This window comes from Armigeres subalbatus, chromosome 3 (genome assembly GCF_024139115.2).
Source record: "Armigeres subalbatus isolate Guangzhou_Male chromosome 3, GZ_Asu_2, whole genome shotgun sequence".
In the NCBI taxonomy this organism is placed as follows: domain Eukaryota; kingdom Metazoa; phylum Arthropoda; class Insecta; order Diptera; family Culicidae; genus Armigeres; species Armigeres subalbatus.
Window position 1 is genome coordinate 21961799 of NC_085141.1, and position 26294 is coordinate 21988092.

Sequence of the window (26294 nt, forward strand, 5' to 3'; positions counted from 1 at the left end):
CCCTGCTTTGTTAAATTGTTCCTGTCTAAGACTCCGAAGGTTCACAAGAAACCTTCAAGGAAGTTCCAAGAACAATTCCGCAAACTCCACTTTCCTAGCGTCCAACTTACTCAAAATTCATCGCTCTAACATTACTGACACAACCCTAACGCAACGTTTCAAAGAGAACATCTCCATAAAAGTTCAATTATCAATCGAGTTCAACCTTGACCTAGGTGGCGACCGTCTCGAAAGCTTGAACAACGATTTCATTCACAACCAATGAATTAACAACGAAGAATCGCAAAAAGGAGAGAGCTCAAATGACCATGAACAGCGGGAAGAATATTGCGGAGAGTAGGGGGATGGATTACAATTTCAAGATCATTTCACATTGCTAGTTTATTATCTATTTCTATTAACTTTAGGCCTAACGATCTACCCTATATTTGCGTGCCTACCCCACCTCCACACTTCTAACAATGACGTCACATGTGACATGTTACTCACGCTTTACGCTTCCGCATCTCATTGTCAGCGGGCCGGCAGTTCGCTCACCTTCCTCTATTGTCCATTATGGCGTCCTCTCTGTCCGTCGGTTTGGCTTGCTGATAGCGTAAACGCATTTTTCGCCGGCGTGGGAAAAGAAGCAGGAAACGCGTTGATCAATTCACCTACAGCGTTAAGCGGTCTTGCTGTGAGTTGATTCGATCACGTGGTGGTCCAAATTGAAACTGGACCGCGATGCGGCTTATCGACGGCAGACCGGCTGTATCGAGGATCAACTAGAAACGGCGGCATTATCGGGCAGTATTTTGTTCGAATAAAGTGAAAATTATCGTGTGTGGAAAGTTTTGGAATCCTGGCGAAAGGGGGTGTTATGTAAATTGCGAATTGAGTGCGATATCTCGGCAATGGGCCATGGGAAGTGAAGGTGATACATTTGGTGGATTTGTACTGGCAATGGATTGGTGGAGACAGTGACTGGCAAGGTGAAGAAGTGTGCTTATTGAGGTAAGAATAGTGAGTGCTTTCAAGTGACCTGGATTTTTGCTTTTTGAAATGGAATTTTTATTAGCAAGCTGTATCTGTGTACATACCAACAAGGTTCGCAATACAGTTAGAAGGAGAGTGAATTACGCTGTAGATCAAATAAGCAAATTGATAAATATATTTTTGTTTATCAATTGTGTTAAATACTAGTGTTTTATTATGGATGCATATCTCATTAAATTGAGGTTATGCCCTTAATTATCGTATCTGTCTGTCTCTCTGTCAATTTGTCGTCTGTCAGTCTGTGTGCTTGTTATCTGCTTCGTGCAGTTTGTCAAGGCTATATCTAAATGTTGCCATTTGGAACCCGTGTTGTTCATTTTTTATGACAGCTGTGAAGCTATGACCCCTTTCTCGTTACTGAGAAAAAAACATTCCACAGTGCAGGTCTGCTTTGACCAGACTAGCTCAGGAAAGCAAAGTAGTCCTCCTAAATTGGAAATGCCGTTCGAGATAATGTATGCACATTATCCGCATTTCAAAAAAAGAGGACAGATAGCTGGGAACAGTAATCTAACCCTATAATTAATGTTTTTGTGAAATAAGGGATCAGAACAACGAACAAAGTTCAAACTTGAACTTGTTAGTTTAATAAAGCATGCACGCAAAAAATATTTTATTAACTTTTTGCATTCCTTTTCTACTTTTTCGTCGAACTTATTACAGTAGTGATACAGCTCGAACCCTTTCTACCTGACATGCAATGCAGCCACTTCAATTGCACTCGAATCGGTGTGCGTGTTCATAGCAAACCGAACTTCCGAAAGGTGAAAACCAATACGTCATCAATTATCGCAGTTGCGGCATTTTTCCCAGTTTTCGAGTTTTGGAAGCGCGCGCCTCGCTAACATTGTACTCAACCACGCGCACAGCCTGCTGATAGGGCGAATGGCTACCAAAACAACCGCCTGACATGACGGTGGAGGTGTGCGCCGCCGAGATAAAAACGGGTGGAAGGAATTTCGAAAACGCGCGCGCGATCTCGTTTGGTTCGAGCGTATTTTGAGATGCACTACTCCACACCAGATTGCATTTTGTTTAGCTGAAGAATGGAGGACATAGAGAAGACAGCGTTTGGGCGAGCTCGAAGCATGAATGCATGCATGTAAGAGCGACGATCGAATAAAACGGATAGCAGGTTCGACGACCTTTTCGCGCTCATTTCGAATAGTGATAGGAACATACTGATCACTATTTACGCGGTTTGTTTCCATCAATCTATCGGTCTCCCGCAACTTTTTTAAACCATTTGATTTTTATATGTTTTATGTGGATTATTTTCGTGGGGTTAACTCGATGTTTCATTCAATTCAAAGGCCAGGAGCAATCCAAATCAAACCGCGTAAAAAGCGACCCTAGTGTACGTAGCTCTATGTTGTTATATTTAATCTTTTCTTCAATTTCTAGTGGTTGGCGTATATACTAAAAATTATACTTCGCCAGAACCGGGATCTCCAGTTAGCCTTACGAGCAGAGGCGTAAGATTGTCAACCTGGAGATAACGATTTCGGTTCTTGGTCTTGATTCTCCAGTCTAGGATGTTTTCAGGCAGGAAACATTCTCGATTCCCTGGGCATAATGTATCCATTGTACTTGTACATGTTAGATACGCCTTCAATTAATAACCGAGGAAAAACTAATAGAATATTGAGTAGAAAAGCAGTTTCAGTTCCAGTTGGAATGTAAGGCTATTGAAAAATAAGAATAAAAAGAAGAAATACCGATTGATAAAAAAAAACCTATCCTTAGTGAATACTAGAAGGTTTCATATAAGAAACTCTCGGTTTTTGTAGGAAACTTATTACATTGTTGACCCGACTTTATCACTCCCCGATTTTGTCTACCCCCGATTTTATCACGTTTTCGACCCGATTTTATCACGTCCCGATTTTGTCACGTTTTCGACCCGATTTTGTCACCCCAAAACAATTTTTTTTATGTTCGTAAATAATACTAAAAACAACATTAATTTTAATGAAATAACTTTCACCGCCTGTAGTTTATTACGAACGACTTCTGAGCAGAGCTTTAAATATTCGAATATTTTTTATGAAGCCCATCGGCCTTCTTTGTCACTTCACTTCTAAACATATTCATATTCGGCCCTGCACCGTCAATTTTCGGAATGAATATGGGTCGTTGATAATTTATTAGAATTTCACAAATAATTAAATAATCGTGAAACTGAACACATGTTTGATGATTTAAATCAATACACGCATAGATTTAATCCCGACGTTCAATTGAAGGGCATTTTCAGCAGCAAATGTCAGTATAATCAATGATAATTTTTTTTTTCGCGGGCAGTTACCATACCCAATGATAATCAATTGAATGAATCTATGAAGAAGTAAACTGAGGAAGCCATTCTACGTTTTGAATAATCAAAACACTAAATTAATGATTTCGTGTGTGTTACTTCTACGTGAAGTTAAACGATTTACAATGATATGGAAATGCTAATATCATCTTCCAAACTTGGACGTACATGTTCATGATAGCATTAGAGGCGAAAGTATAGAATTGATAGTTCCGTTAGGATACGGCAGGCATGAAAAACATTCTTCATGCCTGCCGTATCCTAACGGAACTATCAATTCTATACTTTCGCCTCTAATGCTATCATGAACATGTACGTCCAAGTTTGGAAGATGATATTAGCATTTCCATATCATTGTAAATCAAAACACGATTGTCAAAACTCGGAGTGAATGTGCTTCATAAAAGTGAATATTTTATGCTCTGCTTCTGAGTACCTGGGAAATATTCTGTAAGCAATTTCGACAAGAAATAACGGGTACCGTTCACGCATTTGGCCTCTCCAAGGCATAAAATGATTTATATTTGTGGAATGAGTTAAAAAAATAAAAATAGGGGGAAAGGCGGCTTTGGCAGGTTTTGTTCTATTATTGGCAGGGCTTTTTTTATGACTGACTAGGCTCAAATTTGGCCTAAACATTCTTTGCATATCAAAGAATATTGTGGCCAAATTTCATAAAACTCGGTCGACAAAAACCCTCTTGTTAATAACAGAACAAAACCTGTCAAAGCCGTCTTTCCCCCTATTTTTTCCAATTTTGTCACATACCCTGTTTTATCACCCCAAAATTCACCAGGGGGGTGATAAAATCGGGATATTACTGTAGTTGTGTTTTGGGGCGTTTCATGGATTTTTTTCGCTTTAATTTCACTATGAGAAGTAAACTAAAGAAACTAAAAGAATCTTTTATCGGCCTTACTTGAATCAAATAAAATCATGACAAATGCATCTGAAAAAGAATTGTAGTGAAATTCACAAGAAAACGTACCAAATAATATATACACATTTTACTAGTGAGTTCTTTATGAAATTAATGTATGAAAATACAAGAGTGGGGTTCTCAGAGCGAGGTGTATGTTAGACTTCTTCTTCTTCTACTTATTCTTATTGGCATTTCCACAGTTATTAACCGCGAGGTTTCTGAGCCAAGTTACCTTTTTTGCATTCGTATATCATGAGGCTAACACGATGATACTTGTATGCCCAGGGAAGTAATTGCATAGAACGGCACCGGGAATCGAACCCAGCCACCCTCAGCATGGTCTTGCTTTCAGGCCGCGCATCCTAACGCTATGTTAGAAATCCATCGCTAATGGAACATCTTGCAGAAGCAATATGATAACAATTTTCAGAACAGATTGTTTGAGAATGAAATTATTTTGGATCCCGTCTACTTTTAGTGGATAGAACATCACTAACATGAATTTATTTCAAAGATGTTTCCAACGTCCCCCATAGTTTTTTTTTTTCATCTAAAACCTTAGATTGGCTTTTGGCCACCGGAGGTGTTCTGGGATCTCTGAGGGTATGTTAAAAATATTTTTTTCTGCTGCTTGTCATTTTATGTGACGTTTACTTCCATAATTTTCTTACTTTCTAGTGTAACGAACTAGCTAACTAATATGCCAACCAATGCTTGCTGCAGCTCAAATCCGTCAGCTATACGCAGAAATATGGCCACTTCCGTGAAAACAATCCAGGTTTGGTCATATACCCTCACTTTTGCAGAACACCCGACACCTGCTACAAATTGGCTAGTGAGTCTTACAGTCCTCAAAATGTATCTTTAATTATTTAATATAGATTCTATATTCATAGTCTTGGAAAAACATGAAATTTGACACCCATACATAAGGCTTGTACGCGACAAAATCTGGACACCTTTAAACACGTATAACTTTTGAAATAGAACATCAACGAGTGAAATATTTCGTAGATTGATGAATGTATGTGTGTACTTTCTGAAAATATATTTCTTATAAGTGTTACAAGTTCGTAGTGAATAATGGCGTCGAAGAAATTGCAGGTTCGGAAAGAATTGTGTGCAAATTCGCGTCTCTCGATCCAGAAACTGACTAAAAACCCAGATTAATCCACCTAGCGGTGATGGTGCCTTTCTCGTTCGTTCAAAAGGTTTGAAAAAATCTAAAATAACACCAATATGTGGATTGGTCTTATTTTTCATTTTTGATTATATGCATAAGAAAAATTCTCGCCAAACGCAATTTGTTGCAAACAAATCGGATGAGCATAAGAGCAAAAAATGGCATTTTATTTTGTAGTTTTAAAATTAGTATTTTCGCCATAACTTTTGATCCAATTGTACGATCCGGCCAAGTTTCTATAGGAAACAATGGGACAAGATTCTGCGTCGAATGCAATCTGTTGCGAGCGCACAGATACTTATATATGGCCGGATTCAGTCACAATATGGTTACTGCAACCAGATTTGTTGAACTTGTGTTGCTTGGGGAATAGATGAAGTCTAAGTGCTAAAAAAGTGAGCTAGACTTTGTTGAACTCTTTTTCACAAAAAATAGTAATTTTACCATAACTTCTAAGCCCATAGTCCGATCTGGCCAATTTTCAATAGGAATCAATGAGACATTCTGCGTCGAATGCAATTTAATGCGAGCAAATCGGTTGAGGAAAAGTACCTGAAAAATGAGCAACATTTTTTTTAGCGATTTTTCCATAAAAAAAAAATTCGATCCCATAGTCCGATATGGCCAATTTTCAATAGGAAACAATGGGACAGGATTCTGCGTCGAATGCAACTTGTTGCGAGCAAATCGGTTGAGGATAAGTGCCCGAAAAATGAGTGACATTTTTTGAGTAGTTTTGCGCACACACACACACACATACACATACACATACACACACACACACACACACACACACACACACACACACACACACACATCACCTCAATTCGTCGAACTGAGTCGATTGGTACATAACACTATGGGTCTCCGGGCCTTCTATAAAAAGTTTGTTTTTGGAGCGATCATATAGCCTTTACCGTATACTTAGTATACGAGAAAGGCAAAAAGGTATTTTGGCCATAATTTCCGATCCCATAGTCCGACCTGGCCAATTTTCAATAGGAAACAATGGGAAAGGATTCTGCGTCGAATGCAATTTGTTGCGAGCAAATCGGTTGAGGATAAGTGCCCGAAAAATGAGTGACATTTTTTACGCGATTTTTACGTATAAATTTGTATTTTGACCATAACTTTTGGTCCCATAGTTCGATCTGGCCAATTTCAAATAGGAAACAATGGGACAGGATTCTGTGTCGAATGCAACTTGTTGTGAGCAAATCGGTCGAGGATAAGTGCCCAAAAAATGAGTGACATTTTCTACACGATTTTTTCGTAAGACTTTGTATTTTGGCCATAACTTTTGGTCCCATAGTTCGATCAGGCCAATTTCAAATAGGAAACAATGGGACAGGATTCTGCGTCGAATGCAACTTGTTGCGAGCAAATCGGTTGAGGATAAGTGCTCGAAAAATGAGTGACATTTTTTACGCGATTTTTTCGTATGATTTTGTATTTTGGCCATAACATTTGATCCCATAGTCCGATCTGGCCAATTTCAAATAGGAAACAATGGGACAGGTTTCTGCGTCGAATGCAACTTGTTGCAAGCAAATCGGTTGAGGATAAGTGCTCGAAAAATGAGTGACATTTTTTACGCGATTTTTTCGTATAATTTTGTATTTTGGCCATAACTTTGGATCCCATAGTTCGATCTGGCCAATTTCAATTAGGAAACAATGGGACAGGATTCTGCGTCGAATGCAACTTGTTGCGAGCAAATCGGTTGAGGATAAGTGCCCGAAAAATGAATGACATTTTTGAGTAGTTTTGCGCACACACACACACACACATACACACACACATACACACACACACACACACACACACACACACACACACACAGACATCACCTCAATTCGTCGAACTAAGTCGATTGGTATATAACACTATGGGTCTCCGGGCCTTCTATGAAAAGTTTGTTTTTGGAGCGATCATATAGCCTTTACCGTATACTTAGTATACGAGAAAGGCAAAAAGTATTTTGGCCATAATTTCCGATCCCATAGTCCGATCTGGCCAATTTTCAATAGGAAATAATGGGATACAATTCTACGTCGAATGCAACTCGTTGCGAGGAAATCGGTTGAAGATAAGTGCCCGAAAAATGAGTGACACTTTTTTACGCGATTATTTCGTAAAAAAAGTATTTTGGCCATAATTTCCGATCCCATAGTCCGATCTGGCCAATTTCAAATAGGAAACAATGGGAAAGGATTCTGCGTCGAATTTAACTTGTTGCGAGCAAATCGGTTGAAGATAAGTGCCCGAAAAATGAGTGACATTTTTTACGCGATTTTTTCGTACGAATTTGTATTTTGGCCACAACTCTCGATCCCATAGTCCGATCTGGCCAATTTCAAATAGGAAACAATGAGACAAGATTCTGCATCGAATGCAACTTGTTGCGAGCAAATCGGTTGAGGATAAGTGCCCGGAAAATGAGTGACATTTTTTACGCGATTTTTTCGTATGAATTTGTTTTTTGGCCATAACTTCTGATCCCATAGTTCGATCTGGCCTATTTCAAATAGGAAACAATGGGACAGAATTCTGCGTCGAATGCAACTTGTTGCGATCAAATCGGTTGAGGATAAGTGCCCGAAAAATGAGTGACATTTTTTACGCGATTTTTTCGTATGAATTTGTATTTTGGCCATAACTTCTGTTCCCATAGTCCAATCTGACCAATTTCAAATAGGAAACAATGGGACAGGATTTTGCGTCGAATGCAACTTGTTGCAAGCAAATCGGTTGAGGATAAGTGCCCGGAAAATGAGTGACATTTTTTACGCGATTTTTTCGTATGAATTTGTATTTTGGCCATAACTTCTGATCCCATAGTTCGATCTGGCCAATTTCAAATAGGAAACAATGGGACAGGATTCTGCGTCGAATGCAACTTGTTGCAAGCAAATCGGTTGAGGATAAGTGCCCGAAAAATGAGTGACATTTTTTGAGTAGTTTTGCGCACACACACACACACATACACACACACATACACACACACACACACACACACACACAGACATCACCTCGATTGGTCGAACTGAGTCGATTGGTATATAACACTATGGGTCTCCGGGCCTTCTATAAAAAGTTTGTTTTTGGAGCGATCATATAGCCTTTACCGTATACTTAGTATACGAGAAAGGCAAAACATTTTGTTTTCATGTGAACACTGCTCAAAGCGTTTCAAAATATGTCGATGCTTGTTTGACAATATCTAAAACATCAGAGAGTGGATCAAAAACGGATTTTATGAGCCACCAGAAGAATACGAGCTCGAAACAGATTCTACTGAGGATGTCAAATCATTCGGCACGTATTATTTCTTAGAAAATTCAAATGTCACCAAGTTTCGTGCATACATCGAAGCATCGATAAGGAATGAAGCCATTTGAAGTGAAAAACGTACCGAAATAAACCAACAGCAGTTTATTTTTATTCTTAAAGTTATGTGTCCAGATTTTGTCGCGAACAAGCCTTATATGCATGGTTCCGCCCCTCCTCGAAGGCCCATGGAACCTGTTATACCATCATCTTGGAAATTACTATGTCTGAAACTTGATTATGCATATGTACAACATGTGATAGATTTAGTTCGGAAAAGGTATTGGAGAGTAACCGCCCCTTCGGTGGGGTTTGATCCCACGACCCCAGTTCGCATGACAGGTGCTTTCCCTACTAAGCTACGAAGGACCTCCGTCGTCCACCGCAGCTTAGCGGGTACTGATGAAACCAAATTCCCAGCACCAGGTACCAGCCGATCTCTCGCAATACATTTTCAGAACTAACTCTCTCATATGTAGTTTTGTACACATGCCATCCAAGTAGGATGAGTATTTGGTATTGTCCGGCTCCTACACATACTTGCGTGGCTGGTACCTGGTGCTGGGAATTTGGTTTCATCAGTACCCGCTATTAGAGATGTCGTAAAATCCCGATTAATCGATTAGTAACTAATCGATTACTCTCGATTCCTGTCGATTATTGAATCGATTGATCGTTGGATAATAATCGATTCAAAATTAATCGATTATTACAGCGATGAATCGATTAATCGAAGTAATCAATTAATTTGCGACATCCTTATGATGTCGTAAAATCCTGATTAATCGATTAGTAACAAATCGATTACTCTCGATCTCTCTCGATTATTGAATCGATTAATCGTTAGGTAATGATCGATTCAAAATTAATCGATTATTACAACGATTAATCGATTAATCGAAGTAATCGATTAATTTACGACATCTCTACCCGCTAAGCTGCGGTGGACGACGGAGGTCCTTCGTAGCTTAGTAGGGAAAGCACTTGTCATGCGAACTGGGGTCGTGGGATCAAACCCCACCGAAGGGGCGGTTACCCTCCAATACCTTTTCCGAACCAAATCTATCACATGTTGTACATATGCATAATCAAGTTTCAGACATAGTAATTAATTTCCACTCCGGGTGGCTTAATACCCGGCATATAGGCAATTAACTTTGAATATACACCCGATTCTGTTTTTACACGGATTTTTTTACACGGCCAATTCGTCGAGAAATCATAAAACTTTTTTTACACGGATTTTCAAATTTTGAACTGAAAACTTTTTTACACGGAACGCATCCCCCGTGTAAAAAAGAATCGGGTGTACTGATCTTGGAAATGTTTCTGTAGATTGTATGAAAATTCCCCGAATGCAATTTTCCCGAATGTAACAATTCCGCGAAAAATATTTCTTTCAAACAGTAAAATAAAAATCAGTTTTAAATTTATTTGTTTATTATGTAACATTAACGCTCTTATCTCATTTCTTGTGGAGGATCATTGCGATCGACTGGATGTGCTCGAACAGGGGATCGTACAGTGATTCGCTTCTTGAAACAGCGGTAGTTTCAAGTTTCTCCTGTTCCAACAAAAACTTGTCAGACTTTCGTCATTCAATATTGTCTCCTTGTAGATGACGATGATGTTCCTCCTCTTGGAATATTTTCACGATACGATAAAACTCTTGATCCTTTATTCCTTCCATTAGTCTGTTGATTTTGTTGTGGTATTCGTCGATTGCATTGGATGTTCTCGGACGGTCATTTAAGGTCAAGTTATGCACTGATCAGAATTCTGGCATAAACCTTGGTTTCTTCCTTCTAATGGGTCCATCCGCATTTGTAATTAGTTTTCCAACGCAACGTAGTTCCTTCGTAGTATTCAAAAAACGATTTCATTTCCCTCGGAGCTTAATCGCAAACAGCTACAAAGCCTTTTGCAATTTCTCGAGGTTTCAAGAAGGCTAAAGCTTCAGCCTGCCTGAAGCACATCTGAATTTTAGTTTTCCGGTTGAAAACGTTAGTAAGGCCAAGCTTCTGAATTTTTTTTCCATAAAATTTTAACCAGATGGAAAAAAAAACAATCATACTACACAGTATCAGGTTTCCCTCGTTTAATTGCATTTACTTTCGCTGACTCTAAATCTGTCAAAACTATATCCGAATTTAGACGAATGTTGTTTTCTTTAGCAATACCTTTCGCCTTTCGGTATGTGTTTTCCCCCTTGTTGGGTAAAAGCATGTGTACGAATTGCAGAAACTTTTTCCCTACAGATCCGTGAATGGTGAATATCTGTCTAAAGGTAGAAGGAGCAATCGTAAAGGTACCGTTCATTATGTACACGGGAGACAATGTCAACCGTTTGCTGTTTGTGATTGTTGAGAAAATCATGATTCTTCCATTACTTATTTCAACATTTTGCAACAGAAATTGTTGATCGTCAAATGTTTTGAAATATGATTCATTTAACACATCGTAGTCTTACGGATCATTTTGATACTCACGGTCTCGTTGCCTCTCACAGGTTCTTCGCTGTGCTGTCTTGGACAATTGGATTTGGGCCTGTGATTATAAATAAAAATAAATATAATAAAAATTGAAAAGTTGTCCTACATGAAGGCAGTACAACGTAGTTTCAAGTGAAACTTACCTCAACTGGAGCTCTCGCGGCACAATAACGTATGATTTTTTCAGGGCGTTCTGAGCTTCCTTGAGCTTTTAGCTTCAATTTATTTTTGTACCACTCAGTTTTTGTACCGCTCAGTTTCAACGTAATTTGCTCATCGACGCACTTGCGTCCTTGCGCGAGACTGGCATTTGAGTCAAGAGTTCTCACGATTGGCAGTCTAATGTTGCATGAAGAAGAAGAAGAAGCAGAAAAGATGATATTCGAAAAAATCTGTACGGGGAAGCATACGTAGAAAATTTTGAAACTCTTTTTAAAAATTCTAGAAGCTAAATTGCTTAAAAATGGTTAGCAGTACGGGGTCGGAAATTTCTTTTATTGTATAAAAACCACATCATTTCGATTTAAAATTTTATTTAGTGATATTGCACTTCATATATATAAGAAAGAAATTCGACCCCGCACTGCTAACCGTTTTTAATTAAATTGTTTCTAGAATGTTTAAAAAGAGTTTCAAAGTTTTCTTCGTATGCTTCCCCGTGCAATTTTTTCGAATATCATCTTTATGCTTCTTCTTCTTCATGCAACGTTTACATACCCAGGAACATGATTCGAAAGTCTGTAGAAATGATAGTAGATTTCATTGTTTTTTTTTTCGTCATGAAATCATGATGGAACAACATACCTGTTCATCTTTGTAATATAAGTATCCATCGTGTGCCAGCTTTTCCCCACCTTTTCCCCATTTCGCAAGGCTCGTTCAGTTGCTCACCTTCACCATCGGAACAGTCGCAAAATTGATCGCCTTCGCTTGACATTTTATTCGAAAAACCTTCATCGTCCAAGGCTTGAGTTGAACTGACATGGAAACTGGCATTTGATCTGCTAGTACACGCAAAAAAGCGTTCATGAAATAGTGAACATAAAAGTTCACGGTTTATTTTTTCGTGAACAACAGCCACGGATTCGGGAACACAGTCACGTTTTCTGGAACGTTTTGAAAACCGTGACTGGTGTTCCCGAATCCATGAATTAAATCACGGTGTATTTTTGCTGGTTCACAAATTCGGGAACGCTTTTTTTGCGTGTAACTGTTTCATACACAACTTACACAAACCATACTTCCGCTCCGGCTTTAGTCGTTTAAGACCTTCAGTGTCAATGAGTTAACCGCACGAAAAAATCCACAAAAAATGAAAGAAAATTCAGGTGGTATTTAAAAAGCTGTGAAAGTTCGGGTTAACCGAGAAATTAATAAATTCCAACCGTGTAAATAAAAACCTGGGTGTATAGCTGAGGATTGCGTTCGACTTATTATAATGGCCTTGAACGACAACAGTGTGTGAAAACCAGCACCCATAGTTGCTCACAATAGAGCAACACTGCCCATGATTTCATAATTGACGAATCAACCACAGGGATTGAACTTATCATTTCATTATCATTTAGTATTCATCCAATAACTCATTAGGCGAAATTTCGAAAAATGTTGTATGGCGGACTTCTAGCGCTGATTCCCCTCTACAACTTTGTCTAAGGGTACATTGCTCTATGTCTAATATTCACCGCGGAAAACGCTAGTATCATTTGATATACTAAATGATAATAACACTTATTCACCACTTGATTATCACCACAAAGAGCAAATTTATGCTATATTTGTTCTATGTTACACTAAATAAAATCGGGACTGTTCGTTTTCTTTGACAGCAGCACACTTCGGAATAGAGCGTATCAAACACACGCTAAAACAGATACCACGCACAATTAATGTGATTTGAGTTCAGCAAAACTAGGAACAAAATATCCGGCGTTGGAATTTATTTTTAAAAAAGTGTTAAAATACAAATGCTTCTATTCAGATTTTTACGCAGACCATGAATTATATCCAAAGTGATAGTCACACCATAGTATTTTTGCCTACTTCTAGGGTATTATCTATGAAACGTAGTGCAAGAATGGGGTGGCTCCAGCAGTTGGATAGGACAGTGCTGCCCATTATCCAACATTAGACTCACGAGGTGGAATATATTGTTAATATACTATACTAGCAGAATCGACGAGCTTCGTTTCACCTAAAATTGATTAATTATGTATTTTTTACATTTGCATTTTATTTAAAAGAAAAAGGTTTAGTATTCAAAATTTGCAAATTTGGATTCCATTTTTTACATTAATTCTCGATTAAAGCAGAAATTTGTACTTCATTTGTATGGAAGTCCCCCTTCCAGAAGAGGAGGGGTCTAATACCATCATGAGAACCTTCATCGTTCCCAAAAACCTCTCCAGACTAATGTTCATGCCGATCGGTTCAGTAGTTCCCGAGTCTATAAGGCCAGACAGACAACAATTCATTTTTATGTGTTTAGATTTGGTTTTACGTAGTTTACGTTGAGCGGTTGTGTCTTGTTAACAATGTATGCAGCCGTCTCAACTGCCTGCACCCAGAACACCTTTTCAATCTTCGCATCTTCGAGCATAGCCCGCGCCCGCTCTACCAGTGTGCAGTTCATTCGCTCACTGGTCCCATTTTGCTGGGGCGTATATGGGACCGTGAATTCCACCTGTATCCCCTTTCGGCGGCAGAACGCTGCAAAAGCTTTACTCTGATATTCACCGCCGTTATCGCACGCGATGACCGTTTGCCTTCGAAAACCGAAAAAGGTTGGCGCGTTTGTTTGCCAATGATGCATGGCTCACATACGACCACATCGGTTGCAAACCATCAAGCATGTTCTTGTTCTGCAACTGTTCTAGCTGTCTCTTGTTTAGGTGCCCTAATCTACGGTGTAACAACTCGATACGTTTTGTAATACGACCCCAAGCTATCAACGATTCACTTTCGCATTCTTCGACTGTGTATAAGTTTAGTTCGTACAACTTTCCACGACGCGACCCAGTCGCAACCAGTTCGGAACCGTTCCAGATGTGTACTTTTCCATCACTAAATACTACCGTCATGCCTTTTCTTTCGACGTTCAACACGGAGAATAAGTTGAAACGCAGCGATGGTACGTATAGTACATTGTTTACAGTGCAAGGGATACATTCACCGTTAACAACCGAGATTAACTGCACCGTCCCACTATGACGAGCCACGATTGACTCTCCATCTTTAGCCACCGCAATTTCAACAGGCGTTTCTAGTGGCTTTAACTTCACTAAAAGATCATCATCCTTGACCAAATGGTCAGAACATCCCGAGTCCACAAACCACTGTACACGCCGTCGTTCGGAAATTTCACTTCCATCAGTCAAAGCAATAAACGACACAGGTCTATCGTTCGCCAGATTCGCACTCGATCGCTGCTTACTATGTTTGCTTCCTTTGTCTCGCTGCTGATTCCGTGGGCAGTCGGAAAGTTTGTGCCCTTCTTCGTGACATCCAAAGCATTTAAATTTCTTATTTGTCTTCTGTTGATTCCTCGAACCGGAAAAGGCCGCACCATCCGATTTTTGAGTAACCAACTCGACGCTTGTTCCTAGCTGCTTTATCTCCTCGTCCAACTTAACAAATTCCAAGGACAATCCTCCTCCGGCATTGTTTCGAGTGCTGTCGAGACGGCGGAATAGAAGCATAGAAGCATAGAAGAATAGAAGCTGACAAACAACATCTAAATCATCAAGAACAGCTCCTGTTCCACGATATTCTCTTACAAGGCGATCGAATTTCAAGAAGTGGTCCTTCATTGCGCCGGATTCGAAACGCAATGCCATCATTTGACGTTTCAAATGCATCCGGCAGGCGATGCTTTTGCGTTCAAAAACGTGCTTCAAAGCATCCCAAATCTCCTTGGGCGTACCTTTCTCCTGTATATACTCCAATTGCGAATCGTGGACACGGGACACCAACAAGAATTTACATTTCCTGTCCTTCTTTAATCTGGCTTCACGTTTGGTCTTCGTGTCTCTCTCGACATCCGCAGAATCGCCCGCTTGCTCAACCAGCTCAGCAACATCTTCCACCTTCGTTTCGACGCATTCTAGAAGCTCTTTTTCTTCCAGCAGCACCCGCATCCGAAACTTCCACGCGATGAAGTTTGTTCCATCAAACAAGGTCAACAGAAACCGTTCGTGTTTTTCGTCATCCACCATCTCGGCACTTTTTCCACTACGAATACGCGACGCGCAACAACTGGGACCGGTAACATAAAGTGTTATTATGGTCGGGACAACGGACACGACAGTAAAACCCGGAACATTTACGGAGCAAAAACAAAAAAGTGTTCTTTATTTACTGTTGAGTGTTCAGATACAAAGTTGAAAGCTCGATACGTTTGACAGTTACAGAGTTCATAGTCGTACTCGAGAAATATACTATCGGTGGGGGCACAAATCAGGGTTTACAGACTTAACAAAAATTAATGGATATGTATACAGTTCACTCAAAGATCGAAAGTTCATCTTGAAAACATTTTATTTATTTATCATCAGACTAAGGCCGGAGTGGCCTGTGCTGCACATAAAAGACTTCTCCATTCAGCTCGGTCCATGGCTGCACTTCGCCAACCACGCAGTCTGCGGAGGGTCCGCAAGTCGTCCTCCACCTGATCGATCCACCTTGCCCGCTGTGCACCTCGCCTTCTTGTTCCCGTCGGATCGTTGTCGAGAACCATTTTCACCGGATTACTGTCCGACATTCTGGCTACGTGCCCGGCCCACCGCAGTCTTCCGATTTTCGCGGTGTGAACGATGGATGGTTCTCCCAACAGCTGATGCAACTCGTGGTTCATGCGCCTCCTCCACGTACCGTCCGCCATCTGCACCCCACCATAGATAGTACGCAACACTTTCCTTTCGAAAACTCCCAATGCGCGTTGGTCCTCCACGAGCATCATCCAGGTCTCGTGTCCGTAGAGAACTACCGGTCTTATAAGCGTTTTGTAGATAATCAGCTTGGTACGGCGGCGAAAAGTACGTACGATTTCCAGCCACTATGCGTCTCCGAATTTCTCTGCTGGTATCGTTATCGGCGGTCACCAGTGAGCCCAAGTACACGAATTCTTCAACCACCTCGATTTCGTCACCACCGATAGAAACTCGTGGTGGGTGGCTCACATTGATCTCTCTTGAGCCTCTTCCTATCATGTACTTCGTCTTCGACGTGTTGATGACTAGTCCAATCCGTTTAGCTTCGCTTTTCAGTCTGATGTAGGCTTCCTCCATCCTCTCAAAGTTACGTGCCATGATATCAATGTCGTCGGCGAAACCAAATAACTGGACGGACTTCGAGAAAATCGTACCACTCGTGTCAATCCCTGCCCTTCGTATTACTCCCTCCAAAGCGATGTTGAATAGCAGACACGAAAGACCATCACCTTGCCGTAACCCTCTACGGGTTTCGAAGGGACTCGAGAATGCCCCTGAAACTCGAACTACGCACATCACCCGATCCATCGTCGCCTTGATCAACCGTATCAGTTTATCCGGAAATCCGTTTTCGTGCATTAGCTGCCATAGCTGGTCCCGATCGATTGTATCATATGCGGCTTTGAAGTCGATAAATAGATGATGTGTGGGCACGTTGTATTCGCGGCATTTCTGCAATACCTGACGTACAGCGAACACCTGGTCTGTGGTAGAGCGTTCACCCATAAATCCCACATGGTACTGCCCCACGAACTCTCTTGCAATTGGTGTTAGTCGACGGCATAAAATTTGGGAGAGTACCTTGTAGGCGGCGTTCAGCAATGTGATTGCGCGGTAGTTGCTACAATCCAGCTTATCGCCCTTTTTGTAGATGGGACACACGACACCTTCCATCCACTCCTGCGGCAGAACCTCATCCTCCCAAACCTTGGTAATCACCCAGTGCAGCGCTCTAGCCAGTGCTTCACCACAGCTCTCCTGGTAGTTGGTCAACTCCAGGGGCTTTGTTGTTTTTCAGCCGGCCGATCTCCTCCTGGATTTCCTGGAGATTCGGAGCCGGAAGTCGCATGTCCTGCGCGCGTGCTCCTAGGTTTATTACCATACCGCCACCGTTGCCTGCCATATCGCCATTCAGGTGCTCTTCGTAGTGCTGCCGCCACTTTTGGATCACCTCACGCTTGTTCGTGAGAAGGTTCCCGTTTATGTCCTTACACATATCGGGCTGTGGCACGTGGCCCTTACGTGAACGGTTCAACTTCTCATAGAACTTTCGTGCGTTATTAGCGCGGTACAGTTCCTCCGTCTCTTCACGGTCTCAATCTTCCTGCTGGCGCTTTTTCCTTCGGAAAATCGAGTTTTGTCTGTTCCGCGCCCGTTTGTATCGTGCCTCGTTCGCCCTCGTGCGGTGTTGCAGCAATCTCGCCCATGCTGCATTCTTCTCCTCAACTAACTGCTCACATTCGCCGTCATACCAGTCGTTTCTCTGATCCGGAGCCACCGTGCCTAGTGCAGCGGTTGCGGTGCTTCCAATGGCGGATCGAATATCTCTCCAGCCATCTTCAAGAGATGCTGCGCCTAGCTGCTCTTCCGTTGGGAGTGCCACTTCCAGCTGCTGCGCGTAGTCTTGGGCTAGTCTACCGTATTGTAGCCGCCCAATGTTAAGCCGCGGCGGACGACTCCGAGGCGTGTTGATCAGCGTCGAGAGTTTTGAGCGCAGACATACTGCGACGAGGTAGTGGTCGGATTCAATATTCGCACTGCGGTAAGTGCGTACGTTCGTGATGTCGGAGAAGAATTTACCGTCGATTAGAACGTGGTCGATTTGATTTTCCGTTACTTGATTAGGTGATTTCCATGTGGCCTTGTAGATATTCTTGCGGGGGAAGAAAGTGCTTCGGACTACCATTCCGCGGGAGGCTGCAAAGTTTATGCATCGTTGGCCGTTGTCGTTCGATACGGTATGCAGACTATCCGGTCCGATGACCGGTCTATACATTTCCTCCCTTCCTACCTGAGCGTTCATGTCACCGATGACGATTTTGACGTCCCGCAGTGGGCATCCATCGTATGTCTGCTCCAGCTGCGCATAGAACGCTTCTTTCTCGTCGTCGGATCTCCCTTCGTGTGGGCAGTGCACGTTGATGATGCTATAGTTGAAGAAACGGCCTTTTATCCTCAGCTTGCACATCCTTGCGTTGATTGGCTGCCACCCAATCACGCGTTGGCGCATCTTTCCCAGCACTATGAAGCCGGTTCCCAGCTCGCTGGTGGTGCCACAGCTTTGGTAGAAGGTAGCCGCTCGATGCCCGCTTTTCCACACTTTCTGTCCTGTCCAGCAGATTTCCTGCAGCGCTACGACATCGAAGTTGCGGGGATGTAATTCATCGTAGATTATCCTGTCGTAACCTGCGAAGCCTAGCGACTTGCAGTTCCATGTTCCAAGCTTCCAATCGTGATCCTTTATTCGTCGCCTAGGTCGTTGCCGATTGTATCGAGTCGTATTATTTTCTATGTCGTTCGTAATCGTTGTTTTTAAAGGCGGCTTATTGGGCCTGCGCAAACCTCCTGTCTCGTCGGAGGGCCATCGTGTCAGGGCTGTTTAGCGTCCCACCTAACACCATGACTTGGGCTTGTGCGCTTTGAGCGGCACACGGTCGCTTTGGCGGAGCCTACTTGCGGATACATGCAGCTTTTTATAGAGGTTTAACAGGGCCCACTGTCAAACCCCACCACATCCTAGGCAGGCGCCACAACTCGCAGATGGCCTGGGGAGGGATCGTCAAGCCCTTGGACATAGTCCCTGCTGCCCCCTTGAAAACAGGTGGCTAGTGAAATTTTAGCCAGATTTCGTTCCTCAAACACGATAGAAATGTTTGAAAACCATGCTTGTCTTCATACTTATTTCCGGCGGTATAGAGAAAGATACAAAATAGAAAAATGGAAAAACCACGAGCTTCTGCGTATTACCTCCACTATATGTAATCACTTTGTCTTTCGACTCGGTAACAAAACACTGGAGAAGTTTTTAAGTAGTGTATTGAAATATTTTGGCTTTTTCAGTCTGATATATTCAAACGGGTATATATTTGCATTGCCCGACATTTCGGCCCGTTTATTGGGTCTTTTTCAAGGGAAAACACCCAATAAACGGGCCGAAACGTCGGGCAATGTAAATATAAACCCGTTTGAATATATCAGACTGAAAAAGCCAAAATATTTCAATAAACACCCCAGTCGAACTGTAATCAGTTTTTAAGTAGAAAACGAAATATGTATCTGTTGATACATACAATGAGGTCAGTTGTCCTTTATAGAATAATCAAAAAATTAGTCGTGAGAAATCATGAAGATAGAGCAGTCCCATGATACGTTTTGTTCTACAAACGGAAATGTCCCTTCTTACAGGCTTCACCACTCCGTGAGTTTCCGAAGGGTTGTGGGGCATTCCGAAAGTGGTCAATTAGTTTTTTCCACTTTAAATTAGAGACTAAATAGAAAGTCAAGTACGAAACACTGAAGACGACCTCACAGTTGAGGTCAAACTACGTATCTGCAATGTTATCTTCAGTGGAAGGAAAACTTAGCGGAAGGAAAGTACTAAACTCGAATTAGACGGTTGACTAAATAGAAGTTTATTTGTGAAAAATCATGAAGAATGATCTCTCACATGACATGTTTTGGGCTAAGAACTAAAATCTTTCCTCCTATGGACCTGGGGACCTTTGGGGGCATCCTACAGACGCTCACCAGCACCTCAAAAATTCTGCAAAATCACTAATAGAACTTATATAGTGTAGCTTTGTTATTAGGAAATACTTGAGGAGAGATCCATATCCACTTGAAATAGAATCTATACTAGAATGAAAATTGGACCTTGTCTCAAAATTTCATATTGATCGGTTGAAAGCGAGCAGAGTTATATTTTTTTTTCAATTTTATAAATTGCCTTCCTGAAAAGCCTGGGCTTCTGGGTGTTAAACACCAAGGAACAACTCAAAGGAATGCAATGGTTTCCAGCCCCAGAAAAAAAAACTACCAGGCCTTGATCTTTCTAATGCGTAACATCAAAAAAGGTAACGACTGCCTGTTGTCTAGCCTTCACCCAAATTGAATCCTTTCAGAGACTTTCGTCGCATTATCTCCCAACTTAATGGCAACAACCTTTATAAGTGATAAAAAAAGCAGGCAAAACAAAAATCGAGAAAGTTACAGCGTAAGTAAAACACCAGCATTTAGTCGGCTTCATCACGTGGCAGGTAAAAGTCTGCAAAATAATGAAATATGGGACCGCCAGGTAAGAGCAAGAATTAGATGCTTGATTAATGACCGGCTATTGTGCGTCCCTTCTCAACAAGTGGAAGTTTCTGTCTTCCCTAAGAAAATGTTAGCAGACAGAAAATGAGCCAGCCAGAAATCTTATAAGAATCAGCTACTTGTTGGATGTTGTGTATACGCTTTAATAAGTTTTTCCAAAGCCAAAGGATGCTCTCGGAGCTCACTAGTCAGCGTTGCTTGAATGTGTGATAATTTATGGCACCGAATAGGGCGACGTCATAAATCAAAGCGGAGCTTTGGTTTAATGCTTTGGCTTCTCTATTAGAATGAATAGGTCGGGTGTGAACCTCTTTTCGGTTGAAATCCTTTCGAATTCAAGGATGTTGAAACCTGGGTTGAAACCGATAACAATTTGTTGTGTCGTGGGACATGGGTTTATACATTCAGCTTTAACGATAAGAATAGCTAAGGGTGATTGCACGTGTCGTTTCAAATTCTGATGAAGATGTATTTGAAAACCAATCACCTTATCACGCGAATGTTTTGAGCCACTACACAGCAGAAACTGCCTGAATTACGCTGACGTTGATTAAATTTAGATTCTCAACCGAAATGGAGAGAATCTAACTGGACAGCACTTCTTAAATCCGTCTCAATAATTTATAATTTAGTCGTATTTTAATAAAATGACTTGACTTTTTGCACATCTTTAGAAATCTATATATGCCCGAAATGATCTTCTCCACTAGCAGCAATAATCCGTAAGAATAAAATAATTCCTGTTATCTATGAACATTATTAGCCAAACCAATATTGCATCTCACCGAACTTCTAAAACGAAATCTATCTTCCAATACAGATTTCCCCACACTCTTCAAAATCCATACTCTTAAAACTCCGCCTGATTGACCCCAGATTCAATTATGTGCAATCTGCACTCGGTTTGTATAATCTTGATATTAGATACCTACTATTTGAAAGAAAAAACTTTTAAAACTATACGCAAAGTATGAAAACTATACGTAAATGTATGACATTATATCGTGTGTTCTATTTGTTAGTGCAGGGTTTCATCTCACTTATTGAGATTGTACACCGATGAAACTGGTCGATTATCTCCAGAATATATCCAAGATTGGAACTCATGAAGGCCAAGCCGGTAAATGTACTTCGATTGGTTTTGAATGATAAATAGGCATCTCATTGAAACAATCAAATGCACCAAAGAGAGAACCTAATTTAGTCAGTTATTTCATCTTACACAAAGAAAAAAAACTTTATTTTATTTTCCACTTTCAAACACCGGCTTGCTCAGACGAAAAGCCCTAACTTTTTCATAAACGTTAATATCGCTTCGTTGCAAATGGAATGTAACGTAGCTACCAACAAGATGGTGTGAAAGCCAGACCATCAGCAAAAATTAAGCCCATTCGCCTCCCATGCCTAATATGAAACAGCGCAACGAACAAAAAACGCAAGATTCAGCTGTTTGATGTCAGCCCGATAAAAATGCACCTTTTGCTTAGGCCATCGCTGTCTGTCTGCCTTCCTACCTGTTGGTTTTGCAAGTAGGGGTTGCTCCTACGCGAATACAACCTCCCTTGTGCAGGATTATAAACGCTGTGTTTCCTTTTCCACGACCATCAGTTGCCTACTCTCATGTTAAATTTCGTTTGCATTTCATCCTTCTCGTATAACTAAATGCATTAAGAGGCTATAGCTTCGTCTGTGATGAAAAGTTAGGAAGGCCTGCGGTTTTTTTTTCAAATGTGGAAAAACCTACGATTTTATTTTATTGGTTGGAACGTTCTTAATACTCTGAGGATTCTCAGAATCCCCGCAACAAGATTGGATTGATAAAAGATTAGAATAAGAATTGCTTATGATTCACCAATAGTATATTTTATCATAGCAATCAAAGCGCCACATCATACCAATTATGTTTTCAATATATTGAGTTTTATATTATAGTACTATCATATCAATAAGTCATCACTGTGAAGTATATACATTTGAATTTTGTTTGTGCTGAGTTGCAATTCACCCCCGAGGATAACTGCATTTTCGCGTTTCGTTTTTGATCTTTTCCCTATTCCTCAACTACATTCGAACTCCACAACAAAAAACTTATTTCCCCCTTTTTTCATTTTCCACTTCATTTCCAGAACAATTTGAATATCGCACAATCCCATTACCGGTGTGCGTAGAAGGGGGTCGGATCAAAGGCGGTCCCGTCGATAGACCCCAATCGAACAGCAGCACACCCCGGCAACTAACAACCGGGCAGGAGGATGACGACGGTAAAAAGCACGCCGCCGGTGGAATCGAAACCACCCGGCAAGTCACCGCTGTCGTCGTCGTCGTCTTCGACCTCATCGTCGGACTCGGACGATGGGTCTGACTCGTCGTCCGATTCCGATTCGTCGTCGGCGGCATCGACGAGCAAGACCAGCAGCAAGCAGAGCACCGACAAAAAGGACCCGCCGCAACAACACCAGCAACAGCAGTTCAGTGTTATGAGGTATGTTGGCTTCAGGGAGGAGAACCTATCGTTTTCTGTACAGTAAAGTTATGTCTTCAATCAATATCATAGATGCATATTCAATTTCTGGTAAATGCATGATGATGCATTTATATATTTTCCATTTCATATCGCTTTATTAAAATCTTGTATTCAATAGGGATTTTACTATTCATTGCATCTAATCAGCCAGTACAAGATTCACAATTTTCTATACACCCCTCAATGTTATGCCTACAAAGTATTTTCTGTTCAAAAATCAATTTAGGTGGTTTGTAAGTCGGTAGGAACAGAATCTTGCAGCAGCTTTTATAGTTAGCAGCATAAGGCTAGAAAAATAACATCTTCGGAAAATGTGTTGTAATATATCCAGACCAACATTTGAAAAGGGCGTAATAGCCAAAATTTATTCCTTCTGATTCTTTGTCCATATATACAGCTATAAATGTAGACGAAGAATCAGAAGGAATAAATTGTAGGAATAGGAATAAATATTACGCTCTTTTCAAATGTTGGCCTAGATATACATTTGGTCTAGTCTCCTGGTTTAAAGCCAATTGATCCATGGTGATCTATAGTTCTGCTCTTTTCGCCTTCGGGGTTGAATTTATGAGTTGAGATAGTCATAATAAAAATTCATAGTAGTACAGGTATACCTCGATTGTATGGACTTTTTCGATGCAAAAAAGTCCATATAATCGAATTTTCCATATACTACCACCAACTACTACAATAACTAAATACAATGAGATAAAATGTCAATTTATTGCGTAACAGTTTAATCAGCATGTTTGGGTCCATTTTATAATGATTCAGAAAGTTTAGATTTTTTATGAGATCGTAACCGTTTTTTAGTCGCTAGTTCCCAAGTAGCACACGCAACATCTTCCTAAAAGCACTTTGTTTCTATTCAGTTTCATTAGAGGCATTGGAAAAACATCAAAGCACGAAAAAGTTGCATCAAGATGTCAAAAACGTTCGAATTGTGATCAATGTTTCATTAACATTGCAATGCAGTACGTGTTTGACATTTGGAAACAAACAACCAAAGAATATTGCACTTTATGTTGCAAACACGAAACAAAATCATTAAGTTACATATTTTTTACCATATAACTTCAATGCGTATTTCGAAATTTAATTGTTTGTTTAAATTAAGTTGCAGATAAGAGTGTGTCTTCATGTTTAATTTAGCATCGTTCAACGTTTTGACAACTCACATTTTTTTCCTGTGATGGTGCAATCAAGTAACAGGAAACCCGAGTACAAAACTTCATAATCGTATGGTTTTTATTGTGAGTCAACATGCAGTCCCTTCGAAGTGTTGAATGGTGCTGTGGTAGAGTGAAGGACTATCAATCACAAGATCCATAAATCGAATCCAGTTTTATATTTTTGTTTTACTTTTTTCCGCTGTAGTATTTTGCAACATTATTGCAATTTTACTGCAATCGAATGATGTTTCCGTAGGCTCCACCTCTTGCGCTTTTTAGATTGCAAGAGAGTTATATTTGATGGCACATACGCAAAGATTGTTTCTTTCCAAATAGTTGCAACACAGTGTAATGTTCAGTAGTGAAACAATTTGTGCTGCTTGGGTTTGCACACCGTTCCAAGATCACGTTAGTAATTATGACTTTTTTCAACCAGTTCATTTATTTGGTAGGCTCAGTCGTGTGTGATACTTTGCGGAGCCACAATTCTCAAGATATTTTTTACAATTATATCATCTTATCTTAAAAGTTAGTTGTGAGGGGATATAATACTCTTAGCGATTAAAGGTTAAAAATTACTTAATACAGGGCGGAACGGGTAGAAATTAACTTTAGGTTATTTCAGCTGCTCATCCGGGCGTATGACGTTGAAAACGGTTTTGCGTGGCGTCGTGCCAGATTTTTGTTGGTCAGGGAGCATCTTTCGGATGACCAGAGCTTCATAGTACACGGTACAGAGAGACAGAATTTATAAAGACTTCGTCAAGCATAATGTGGATTCAAAATTACACTTGTTTAAAAATTCTTAATACAGTGCCTATCTGTTTTAGCTAACAAAATAAACACTAAATGTTCGCTAAAAAAAAAAAAACTTTTTATGGAAGCACAGGCACTTATCCTTAATCGTTTTGATCGCAGCAAATTGCATTTGACGGAGATTTTTTTCCATTGCCTCCTATTGGAAATTGTCCGGATTGAACTACCCAACAAACATTCACTAGTTGAACTAACATCAGTGTGATGATATAATTCAGCGCTGTGTTGAATTACGTCTGTACTATTTCTTATCGCAACTTCTGTTCAAGCTTTGTTCACACAATTTTGGCGAAGTTATACAACTACAACATCTCATTTTGAAAAACGACTTTATTAACTGATTCGTTAAACCTTTAATAAGCATTATACTAAGCCTCAATTCAGCTACATGTGAATTCTTCGAAAATAATAACGCATTGAAGGTAACACTGTCAAGATCTCCAATGAACGTATTTTGAAGCAATTGCTTTTTTCATATAACCATTTTAAAATTTTCCTAAATCGGGTCTCGAACTGCTGACATTTGATCATCCGCCGGTAACGTTGTCATCCACGCCATCCTTGATTTGTTAGATATGGCTCACTCAATGCATAACATAAATAATCTTATTGCTGAATATGAATCATAATTGGACTCTTATTCAATAAGTCAATCTGTCAAACTACAGTTTGTTAATAACTGTACAAGATTTTTATTTCAACCATTGTTCAGCCAGTCATAACCATCGCACACTAGGAAAAATACGTAAAAATAATGTCCATAAACGATAAAATAAAATCCGTCCCCAATGCTATTTATGAATTTATGAAAATAAAACCAATGTATATTCGGCCTTCCTCAGAATCTCTTGATAAACGAGTGCGATATGATTGTCAAATGCTGAGATTATGTATTCCAATTTCACCGCAATAAAAATACATCCATGAGATAATATTGTCAGATTTTCTGGATATGATACACTGCGCGGCGTTTGTAATGTTCCCAAATGCGTACTTGCACAAAACTTCACGCGGCGAATGACTGTCGAAAAGTACTGCCGCGCCAAACGATACACCGCAATGCTATTCACCCATAAGAATCAAGTAAACGGGGTGCAGAAAGCGCGGCGGTATCTTTCCTGAAGGGTACGCCGCGTGCTATTTTGAGAAAATCAGGCAATATTGGGATTCCACACATCAAAGATTCAACAATTTTCCGACG

The 26294-nt window shown here is 40.5% G+C and overlaps 1 protein-coding gene across 2 annotated transcripts in view; it reads left to right on the top strand.

Annotated features, from left to right (window-relative positions):
- Positions 1–789: 789 nt before the first annotated feature.
- Positions 790–26294, top strand: part of LOC134220887 (histone-lysine N-methyltransferase ash1-like) — a 52078-nt gene continuing 26573 nt past the window's right edge. For both annotated transcript variants that reach the window (XM_062700049.1, XM_062700050.1), the window contains exons 1-2: positions 790–993; positions 22708–23063. In XM_062700049.1, the coding sequence (XP_062556033.1) occupies positions 22834–23063 (230 nt within the window). In that variant the 5' untranslated portion in view covers positions 790–993; positions 22708–22833. The remainder of the gene's footprint in view (positions 994–22707; positions 23064–26294) is intronic.